This window comes from Lemur catta, chromosome 8 (genome assembly GCF_020740605.2).
Source record: "Lemur catta isolate mLemCat1 chromosome 8, mLemCat1.pri, whole genome shotgun sequence".
NCBI lineage: Eukaryota > Metazoa > Chordata > Mammalia > Primates > Lemuridae > Lemur > Lemur catta.
The window spans coordinates 18999056-19011136 of NC_059135.1; the positions used below are offsets into that span (position 1 = coordinate 18999056).

The window sequence follows — 12081 nt, forward strand, 5'->3', positions numbered from 1 at the left end:
ATCGCCCCAGTTTTCTGCCGAAGAGAATTAAAACTTCTCCCAACCTCCTCTCCTCCCCCACTTTGACCCCCCCCACACTTGAGAATTTCCTACTACCTGAGAAAAACTATCTTTTTTCTCTCACACATGCAGTCCTCAATTCTGCATTGAGCTAGTTTTCCCTGAGCCCAGCTCAATCCACTCTAACTTTGATTTATGGTCGTCCCCACCCTTTTATACAAAAGAAAGAGATTTCCTACTGCCTAGGAATTTGAGAAGAACCCAACAATCCTTTTCTGGGGAACTTTTTCACAATTAGACATTGATCTTAAGGCTCTAGTGACTATTCACAGCACCTCTTCTATCCTCCTGCTCCTACCAGTGTCCCCAGGTCAACGGCAGAAAGGAGATACCCCGAGCACAGTCTGAGATTGGGGTGGGGTGGGGCACAAGGGCAAGAAAAACTTTTTCATTGTTGAGCTTTCCAGGTAGAGTTGAGAATCAATGACTCGCAGTTCTCAGTCCTAGGGGCAATTTATTTGCTACTTGGAGGGGTTGCAAGAAGAGCCAGTGAGAAAGCAGACCCCCTCCATAACACAGATACACTGTGGACCCCCCAAACCCATCCCATCCTCCTCTTCAAAGACTCAGCTGTCCCTCTCGGGCTCTCTGCTTCCACTGGGCACATGCTGATGCCCCTGTGTGGGCTGCTCTGGTGCTGCTGCTGCTGTGGCTGGTACTGCTGTGGACTGTGCGCCCCAGCTCCCCAGATGTTGCGCCACCAGGGTCTCCTCAAGTGCCGCTGCCGCATGCTCTTCAATGACCTGAAGGTTTTCTTACTGCGGCGCCCTCCTCCAGCGCCCCTGCCCATGCACGGCGACCCCCAGCCCCCCGGTTTGGCGGCCAACAACAACACCCTTCCGGCTCTGGGCGCCGGGGGGTGGGCAGGCTGGAGGGGCCCTCGAGAGGTGATGGGCAGGGAGATCCCTCCTTTGCCACCTCCACCACCTTTGCCACCTTCCTCTGTGGAAGATGACTGGGGTGGCCCAGCCCTAGAGCCACCTGCCTTGCTGCTCAGCAGTGCCTCCTCAGATGACTTCTGCAAGGAGAAGGCCGAGGACTGCTACTCACTGGGCAGCAGCCTGGACAGTGGTATGAGGACCCCACTCTGCCGCATCTGCTTCCAGGGGCCAGAACAGGTGAGTCCCCTTTTCCCTCCTCCTACATCCTGTGGTGTCTCCAGGCCTTGCAGATTGCTACTGGCCTGCTTGCCCTGGGGAGCCATCATGCTGTCTCTAGTGTGAGGACTATATGTTTTAAGAGCTCCTCATTGATGTTTCCTGTGGTTAAGTTTGCCCAATTGGTGCCTGGTTCCTGATGGAGCCTGTTTGGTGGCTCAGTTTTACTCTAGTTTTTGCGTTTTCCTTCCAATGCTAGTGTCTTCAATTCCATACAAAAATTCCACAAACATCCTCAGAATAGAAGATGCAGAAGCAATGAAATGAAGGGAGTTGGTGGTGCATTCATGCTGGTTGCCAAGCTATCCTTTTATCTGATTTGTGTTAGTAGCCCATCTTCAGTCCCAGATTCAAATTTCTTCCTTCTCTGAAAGTGTGCTGAGATGTTGTTCTCTTTCCCTGTTCTCATAGGTTGAAATCCAGCAAGACTGTTCGTTCACTTTGAGACCGCCTTCTCCCATGGTACACTGACATTCTCAGCAATGTGTTCTAGCCACCGAGGAGGAAATGGAGAGGGATTCTAGGTCACAGACTATATGGTTTGCTAAGATACTTCTTGGCAGACTTAAATTTTTCTGTTTAAAGCGGGAAGGTAAATGGGGGCGAGAGAGAGTTTAAGGGACATGATGAAGGGAGTAGGGAATCTTGTCACATCTATGCCCCTTCTCAGGCCTGAAACGCATTGACTTAGAATGTCTGTTAAACTCTCCCCATCCAGGGTAGGGGCTGCCAAGAATCTCATAGGCCAGACTTCTCTCGAGTCTGTTGGGTTCTTCCTACCCTACCCATTTAGATTTTCACAGACACCTCTTTTTACTGCACTTGCAATCTAGTGTCTGCAATTCTGGACAGCATGTGTACACTCTTCAACAGTTACAATCGATGGCAACATTTTTCAAAGAAACCCGGATAGAAAAGCTCACCTCAAATCTCATCCAGTTAGTAATGCTGGAGGAGGGACATTCAATGGCAATGTCGGCAATGTTGTGTGTTCACATTAGCCACTTCTTCAGTAGTTTCCGAAAGTGGAGGGGAGACTTCTGGGTGCTTCTCGAACAGGTGGTTGTACAGTAGGATGCCATGCTGGTGCTCCTGACTGGCTGTGGTTCTTGCTGAGGGCTTGCTCTGTGAGATGCAGGCTTAGGTGACATTTTCATTCATTTTTTTTTTTTTTTCTCTTTACTCTGAATGGACAAAGCACTATAGGGACCAGTGATGCCTGGGGCCACAGCCCAGGCATTATGGGAAAAAGTGATAGAGTTCTCAGTGTGAATAAATGTCCCTGAGAGGCTGAGGGCTGGATTCCTCCTTCTTGCTACTAGAATTACCTGAAGTACCAAAAAAAAAAAAAGTGTTTCTCAGAGTTGAAAACTCCTGTTAGGCGAGAAGGTCCAGGATGCCTTTTTGTCAGCCCTTCTCTCCACTTCCAGCGAGAGGCTCTGGCAGAGCTACCGGCTGAGTGTCTTGGCTAACAGCAAGAGGGGTGCCTCATTTTGGGGTGCTCTGGGTCAGGATCTTTCCCTAATCAGGAGCCTCATGTTTTCCAAAAGAAAGAATTATTTAGCTTCCTAATCTCCTAAGCTATTTCTTTCTTCTCCCACATGGGCTGGCTCTGGTCGGCATGTCACAGGGGCTGCTGGGAGTGTGGCTTCTGGCAAGAGTATTTGTTTGGCTTGTCTCTGGAAAACAGCAGGACTTGCAGTTGTCCTGGGATAATATTTTACCTGCTGTGTGAACTTCTCCAAATAGCATTACACCTCTGGGCCCCTTTTCTAACTTCTATGACTTAGAGATATCTTTTTCTGTCCCCCTCCTTTTTTTAGAGGTGTGTTGGGAGGATCAAGGAGATAATGAATGTGAAAATATCTTGGAAGGGATTGATATATAATGAACATGTATTTTGATAATGGAAAGGCTATATTTTATTGGAAAAAGAAAAAGAAAAGGATCATTGGCAATATTGTGAAATGCCCTCATGTGATACAAGGTCTGGTGGGAGGTTAGGAGCTTTCTTTTCTTGTTCATTATTTTTATGATGTGTCATGAATAGAGCATTGACTAAAAAGGCTAACACCAATAAAGGAATGGGCTCTATTATGTGGGAGGACTAGGGGGCTATGTCTGCATTAAGATTGGATCAAATTGAGCCCTTCCTTTATACGATTATTGTGTTTTGGAGGTTTACTTTATCTGTGCAGGAGCTAAGAGGTTTTAATGAGATTGTGTTATAGTAGTAATAAGAGTAACGTGAGTACTACATTAGATACGGAGAACACAGTTTCCCACTTTCTTCTTATTTTTTTTCACAGAATTTCAATGAGGAGGGGAGACAAAGGAGAGGAGATAGGGGAAACTGTAGAGAAGGAAGAGAAAGAGATAGAGACAGAGATAGAGAGGGGAAAGCAGAGGAGTGTGGAGGGAGAGCCGGAGAGAGGGAGACAGGGATAGGAAGACAGAGAAGCTGAGATTTCTGCATTTTAGTTTCTGTTAGCAGAGAGCTGTCCAGCAATTGTCTACACATGGCCCTGGAGGGAGTGTGGTCTGCAATCTTAGTAGCTGAGTGTCTTGGTCTTATCCCTGCCTAAACAAAGGAACTAAACATCCCGCCCCCACCCCCCAACACCACATACACACTCATCACCCCAGTCATTTGTTATTGCTCTAGGGACTAAAAGGCTGCCCAAAATGAAGATTTGATCTCTTCCTGCTAAGGGCATGCAATATACGTGGTGAGGGGCAACAGGAGGCTCCAGCTATTTCCACCTTTGCATGTACCTACAGAGGACTTTGCATCCATCTATTCATGCATGCATTTATTAAACAAATGTTTACTGGGCACCTACAGTGTGCCAGATGCTGTTCCAGGCACTGAATATTCAGTAGTGAACAAAACAGATGAGATTTCTGCTCTCCTGAAGCCGACATTCTAGTGGAGACACAGAAATAGACAAGTTAACTAGTAGAAAAATAAGGTAATTCCAGATAGCCTTAAGTGCCATGATGAAATTTGAAAAGGAACGTGAGTTAGACAGGAATGAAAGGGAGGGGGCGGGACAGATCCAGACACATTAGATAGGGTGATCAGGAAAAGGCTTCCTAAGAACGTGCCATCTAAGCTGACACCTAAATGATGAGAAGGACCCAGTAGTGCACAAGTCTAGGGGAAGAGCATTCCAGGTGGAGGAAACAGCAAGTTCAAAAGCCTGAATGTGAACAAGCTTAGCATGTTTGAAAAACAAAAACAACAGGAGGAGAAGCAGGGGTACAGTGTGAATGAATGATTTGAGCACCTACTTGGCTCCTGCTGGAAGGCTACTGAGTAGCCACCCTTTTTCTCTCAGCCATTCGTTCGTGCGGGCCGGGGGCAGGACCTGTGGACACTGCAGGAGAGGAGCCCAGCTTGCGACCCCTAGCTCCCCATTTTTGGTTGGAGCTGCACTAGTCTACTTCGAGTGTACCATGTGCTGTGGCGGGTAAGCTGAGGTGTACGAAGCCAGATGGCCCCGGTTGGAGGCCTGAACAAGTTACACAGCCTCTCTGTGCCTTGGATTCCTCATTTGTGAAGCTGGGGTAACAATGACAGTCTCACTTCTTGAGATTATTCTGAGCATCCAATCAGTCATACTATTACAGCAGTGCCGTGAGAGTGTTCTGTTATTGTTATTATTACTATCTAAGATGCAAAAGGGTGCCACCCCTGCCTCATTTAAAAGGAAAAGTGTGCCCCAGCTGACAGGCTGGCAGGAAAGCTGCCATGATTGTGGTCTGGCTGTGCTAGTGGATTGCTTCTTGTAGACTCACAGTGCTCTAGGCATACAGTGCTGCTCATCTGTTTCCATCATCAAAGTCTTTATTAAGCACCTACCTATGCCTGTGTTCTGCTGAACTGGGTCCAGAGACACAGGATAGAGGTGGCCCTGCCCTCTGGGAGGGTCACAATCGAACCCAGACATCACAGGGGCAGATAGAGATCAAGAACACGCAGACAGTGAGCCTGAGTGAATTACAGTAATATCAGGTACAAGAAAGAGATGCATGTTTAAAAGCAGCCAGTGGGTGGGGTGCCTATTCAAAGAGACAAGTGGGGGAATTTGCTACCTTATCCCCAATTAGTCAGGGAAGGCTTCTCTATTGCTGCTGAAGACCAGGTGAGAAAAATAGATTTCAGCTGCAAGGCTGAGGTTAGACTGATGGAAGCAGAAGAGATGTGCCACCCCTTGACTGCCATGGTGGATTTTGTCTTTGTACCACCTCCAGGTGCTCCACACATGGATATCTCGACAAAGAGGTGACCTGCCTCCCAGCTGGGCAGCTGTGGAGTGTCTGGAGGTGGGTACCAGGATGAAATTCAGGAGTGGGGTGGGAGGCACCTGTTCTGGATGTAAAGGAAAGCAGGAAACCCGTCCAGAAGAGTTTAACAGGCTTGGTCTGCCTTTTTATTCTTTGTGGGGCTGGCTTCCCTTCCCCTTCTCTGGATTCAGAAGGGGTGAGAATAGTCTGGAATGTTTTAGTCAGTGTTTTGGGTCATTGGGGAATAAGGTAAGGGCTTCTCAGGGCTCAGGGGAACCTGGAGACCCCAAGATGCAATGAGAACCCTGAGAATGGAGATCCAGTAAAATGTTTTAGAAGCGACCCAAGCAGTGTACTTATTCTTCTTAGCACTGTGGTTCCATGTTGCGTTTTTTTTGTGTGTGATTATTTAATATCTGTCTGCACAGGGAATAGACCCACCCCTAACATTTATGAGCCCTAGAATGAAAGTGTGAATGGAGGTTCACATACCATAGATCAAAATATTTAAAAGTAATAAATCCAGCTAATAAACTGTTAAACAAAATACATTCTACCATCCTATCCTGACAAATATACCTTCAAAACAGCTTGGGAGACAGGATGGAGTTTAGAACCTTTAGATTTTTCTGAATTCTGTGCTAGCTAAATGGGGGCATCTGGCCCGTGGTCAACAGGCACTCTGATTCTCTTTTCAACACTGACTCCATCCTGCACCAAAGAGCCTTGGGCACGCACGTATGGACACTCCAGCTGGCTTGCTGGAGTTCTGTCCATACCATTCCCCAAAGAGCAGCTCCCTGCCCCATTGCCTGCCCTGGGGCCTGGGAGGGAACAGTTTATGGATCTGAAGGAGGGAATCCTGCAGGTCCTGGGAGCAGGCTCATGGCTGTCTGGGCAGGAATCCCAGGGTCCTAGGTAATTTGAGCATGTTCCAGAAGATGGGGGAGGCTCGTTGATCCTGCAGGCTCCTCACACTGTGAGGAGAGGTGTGGCCAAACAGGGACCAGAGTGGGGTCCTTTAAAGTTAAGTGTGCTCTTGCCTGGGTCTAAGGGAGGCGTTGCAAAGGGACTGTAAGACCCCTGAAGTGAGTGACCTACACATGTCTGTTCCTTGTCGGACCATCAGCTCTCAACTCAGTGCCTGGCACCTACTTCATGCCCTGTAATTATTTACTGAATGAACCAGCCCCTGGTGCGTATCCGGTGAGCAGCTGCCATAGGCAGGGAAACTGAGGAAAAGAGAACATTCAGGAGAAAAATATTCACTAGCGTCAAATGCTGACAGTGTGCCCTGCACAAGAAGGGGCTCAAAGGCAGTGCCGTGGCTGGCGATGAAGTCTCCAGGGAAGTGAACTGGGGTTTTGATATTACAAAGCCCTTCCCATCAAAGCTGTTCCAGGATAGTATAGGCTGCTGCCTTAGAAGGGAAATCGTGTGGGTGGCTGGGCCTCAAGATCCCTTCTGAGCTTGAGAGTTGGAATCATAGATAAGATTGTTTTGGGGGCCAGAGAGATTTTTAATCCAAGCTAAAAGAGATGACCCCTCATCCCTCTCCAATTCAAGGGGTCAGCTCATCCCAGGACATCTAGGCCTAGTATACACCATACATCACAATACATGGCAGATGTGTTTTCAGCAAAGATTGCAAAGAACAGTCTGTCCTGTGTTCATAGAAATCCTAAATTGTTGGCAGTCATGTGATTGCTGCAATTGTGAATCTTCACCATGCACACACCATGATAGATGATAATCCCTTCGTGGCAATAGGCAACAGACACCATCATGGACCCAAGGATACAGAGCCATTCCAGAAAAGGGGGAGCCCAGTTACCCTGAGAGTCGTGAGTTTTTCCACTGTAGCCTTTCAGTTTCTACTTCCGCCCATCCTGGTCCTACTTAAATTGGAAGCTCTAAAGACCCTTTCTTCACTCAAGGCTCTTATCAATGCTCTAATTCTTTTTTGGAAGATTAGGTAAGGATGTTCAAAACCCCACTTTGGGTCCCTGGCTATTTCACAGACTTGGCTGTCTATTACTTACATGCACATACTTGCACACGCAGACACACAAATGAAACACCCAGTGCAGCTGTCTCACTTTCACAGACAGAACTAGGGCTGGGATGAGGGGAAACATGTGGTACCTTGACAGTTGCAGAGCAGTTCTCGGATCAATTGTCTGCAGATCCCCAACATGGTGAGCACTTTGGAGCGATCCTTCACTTGCAGCCTGTGGCAGTTCAGGGTGGGCCGGCTGATGTATTGGGTGTGGCTTCTAGCTGAGCCCCCCAATACGGAGAATCACTTAATAAAGCTGATAGGGCAGGAGATTGTATTATATGGATTTCAAAAGAGCCTGGAAGAGGAAAGGAAAGATAACCCCCCACCACCACCTTTCTGTACTCTTTTCCAGCTGGTATGTTGGGAATGCCCAGCTGTGGCCTGTGAGTTGGGGGAGGGAGAGTAGGTCGGAGGGGAGGAGATACTCAAAGGAGTGTGGGAATGAGTGAGCTGCTGCTTGTTTGCTGGGAAGGAAGCCAAGTTGGCTGGGAGCCCAGATGTAAAGGAGCTGGCAGGCACACACTGTATGGCCCAAGCCGCATACCGTCCCCCTCCCAAGATGTATCATATGTAAGCTAGAGTTTAGGTGTGCATGTTACTTATAGTACACATTTGATACCACCGTCTGTATATGTTAACAGCAAAAATGGGGTGCACCCAGGCCTGACTGCCTCATGACAAAATACCAAACTTAATAAGTTACAATTTGAGCTCCAGATAGATGTGAACTGTCAGGAAAAAAAAGGAGAGTTTGCAAATATAGGTTCTGTCCAACCTCATGGTCCAAGGAATAACCTCATGGCCCACAAGAGGAATACAAAGGTCCCGTCTTGGACCCAGTAGATTGCGTTCATGAGGATTTCTCCAAGGCCTGTCCACAGACTTCTTGAGAAGGATGGATCAAAGAAGGACGGATCAAATTATTTTCTTCCTTTATGGAAACGATATGGTTGAAGAGAATCAACACAATGTCTCTAGAAGGACCCTCTTGAAGCCACCCTAGTGGCTAGCACAGGGCTCTGCATACAGTAGGGACTCATTATTTGTTAACCCTTTCCTCTCCCTCCCAGCACATGTTCATTCCAGAGTCCCAGTGCTATCTTCGGTCCCCAGTATATGCACAGTGGCATGTGTATATGTGCGTGCATGCACATATGTGTATAAATTAAAATGCCACACAAGGGGGCTATGGATGATCCTTGGTGATCCTGTCCAACCTCATTTTCTGATTCAGTAATGACAAATAGTGATTCTTGACTAGTAAGCACAATGATCATAATCCTGGCTCGAGATTACTTGGCCAGCATACGTTTCCTCACTCTATTGCAGAATGATGGGAAGAACAAGGGCTTTGAAGCCACAAACACATGGATTTCATTCCCATTTTGGCTTCTTCCCAGCTGGGTGATCTGGGCCTAATTATTTAACCTCCCTGGACCTAGATTTCATTGTTTATAAAACAGGGATAAAATACTGAGCATGAACACTTGTAAGGAGTTAACATGGTCCATTGAAGATCTAGGCACACAACAGCTGTTCATTAAATGGGAATGATATTTACCCCATCCCACCTGGAGAGTGGCCCTCCGATCACATTGCTCGTTTTTCTACTAGCTTCTCTTACTGGAGCTTGAAAAAACCAGACGTTCTAAGGCTATGCTTCCACCACAGTAACCCCCCAGCTGGTTTGGGCCTGACAGTCAGGGATGCATGTTTAGACTCAGTGTCTCAGTTCAGCAGATTCTCTGCCTCTGTATTGCCTGACTCAGCTGAACTCTGTCCTCTTCTCCTTGGATCCCTCACTCCCAACATAGTTGTCTCTATGCATCTCCATCATCACCATGTCCCTGAAAGATCTTTATTAGGCAGCACTCTCTGCTTGGCAGGAACTGTGCAGAAAGATACTTCCCTGGACTCTGAGTCCCCAGAGGCCAGGAGCAGACCATGCATGCCGGGGAGCATGTAGAGGAAGTGGCAGAGGAAACACTTGGCCAGCGTGTGACGGCAAGTGGGTTTGCATTGAGGTCTTCCCCACACTAGTGTTTCTGAAAGCCTGAGATGGAATGGACACCCTCAGACAGACATGATGCTGAGCAATGTTGATCCACAAGTGACAACGTTGTTCCCTTTTCAGATTGCTCTCATGCCTCATGCTTATGTCCAGGAGAAAATCTCACTGTAGTGATGATACGTCTTTAAAACCTTTCTAATGGTGTCAGTCTCCTTTGTAAACAAAGAGAGAAGGCATCAGATTCAGAGCCTTGGATGTACACTTATATCTAGCTAAAATTTATCTCATTTTGTTTATATTTATGCATATCTATTCTTTTTGTGTGTGTGAATAGGCTTCATTTTTTAAGAACAGTTTAAGTTTCCTAGGAAAATGGAACAGAAAGTACAAACACTTCCCATGTACCCCCTGCTGTCCCACCATCAACATCCCCCACCAGAGTGATATTTGTTATAATTGATGAACCTAGGTTGACACATCATTATCATCCAAAGTCCATAGTTTACGTGAGAGTTCTCTCTTGGTATTGCATATTCCAAGGGTTTTGACAAATGTCTAGTGACACGTATCCACCACTATAGTATCACACAGAATAGTTTCACTGCCCTCAAAATCCCAGGTGCTCCACCTATGTATTCCCCACTTCCACCCCTGAGCTCCTGGCAATATAGTTTGGCCTTTTCCAGAATGGCATATAGGTGGAATCATATGGTGTATAGCCTGTTGAGGTTGGCTTTGCACTTAGTAATGTGCATTTAAACTTCCTCTATGTCTTTGTGTCTTTGTGTGGCTTGACAGCACATTTCTTTTTAGTATTGAATAATAGTCTATTGCATGAATGTCCCACAGTTTGTCTATTCTTTTTATGGCAAATGACACCAGTTTTTCATTTATCATAATGACAAAAAGTTTCCTTTAGAAATAAATGTATTGAAGTAAAAATGTGAGACATTTAAAGATGAATGTGAAGCTTGAAGAAAATAATAGTATAGATGATGTGTGACTACATCAAAGAAGATAAGTGGTTGAAGTTATTCTGACCTGGCTATGCAAATTTCAAATCGTTATGAAACATTCATGGACACCAAGAAGTGCTTCGGGAAGCAGATGAAATGCAGAGTCCCAGGCTATGGTCCCAGGCTAGTGCCCTGGAATCTGCATTTTCAACCACTGGCTTTGGCAATTCCTAAGTAGGTGATTGCTTCAGGAATACTGTGTATTAGGAGGCAGTCAAATGGGAGGAAGAAATGTTTCCATTGGACTTGAGGATTTCAGACATACAAAGAACATGGGTGTGGGCCCTGGGGGATGAGGAGGAGTTGGGAGGGCACAGGACCATGTGGCTAGGAAGGAAGTGCCATGGGTCACCCAGGGCAGAGACAGGAAGGGATGCCTCTTGCAGCTCTCTGTCTCTAGTCCCATTGTTGCTGGGCAGTATATGTGTGCCCTTGGGCAAGTCACAGACTCAGAATCTTAATTCCCTTCACTGTAGAATGGCAACAGTAATCATAGTACCTGTCCCAGAGGTTGTCGTGAGGCTAAATGATATAATATATGCAGAACTCTTAGCATTGCATGGAATGTAAACATACAATAAAATCTCAAACATGCCATAAACATTAACTCTTGAATTAGCTCACCAGCTCTGTGTTGTCTTCTTCAAACTTTCTTTGAGAATTTCTGTCTTGGACTGTGCATAAATGTGGGCTGCTGACCTCAGGAGGAGCTGCCAAGGTGTCATAGGCGTGGATAGAACTAAATATACCCAAGCAGTGCCTCTAGACTAAATAAAAATTACCTCACAGATACACATGCTGTTTTTTTTTAATGTATATGGAAGCCATTGTGATCAACAAAATCAAAAGCATCCTTTGATTTAGTGTAGCCTCTTGTCAGTAAGTATATTCTCAATTAACAGATTCTTAAAGTACAATTACACTCATTTGAGGGCTTGTGAAACTTTTTTAATATTAAAAAGGGTCCAATTTAGAGACATTCTATAAAATAACTGGCCAGTACTTTCCACAATCTCAAGGTCATTAAAGTTGAAGAACAATGGAAGAGCTGTCTCAGATTGCAGGAGTCTAAGGAGATACAACAACTAGATACAATGTGTAATCTGGTTTGGATTCTGGACCAGAAAAAGGACATTAGTGGGACAGTTCATGGAATTTGAATAGTGTGCATAGATAAGTTAATAGTCTTGTATCAATGTCAAGTTCCTGGTTAGGGCCATTGTACTATGGTTATATAAGATGTTAACCTTTGGGGAAGTTGGGTAAAGCATATATGAGAACTCTATAATTTTCATAATTTTTTTGTATTTGAAATTATTTCAAAATGAAAAGTTAAAAAATGAAAATAATTTAAAAGGAAGGTGGTTTCTCAGACTTGGAATATTGAGAATTACTAGTATAGCAAAAAGAGCATTAGTTTGGTGATTAGAAAAAACCTTGGTTGGAATCCAGGCTCTAGCCTTTACCAGCCGTGTGGCTTTGAGC

At 45.8% G+C, this 12081-nt stretch overlaps 1 protein-coding gene across 1 annotated transcript in view; it reads left to right on the plus strand.

Annotated features, from left to right (window-relative positions):
• The first annotated feature begins 665 nt into the window (after positions 1–665).
• MARCHF4 (membrane associated ring-CH-type finger 4) overlaps positions 666–12081 on the plus strand; it is a 91010-nt gene continuing 79594 nt past the window's right edge. Inside the window, exon 1 of the mRNA XM_045558905.1 lies at positions 666–1178. Within this exon, the coding sequence (XP_045414861.1) occupies positions 666–1178 (513 nt within the window). The remainder of the gene's footprint in view (positions 1179–12081) is intronic.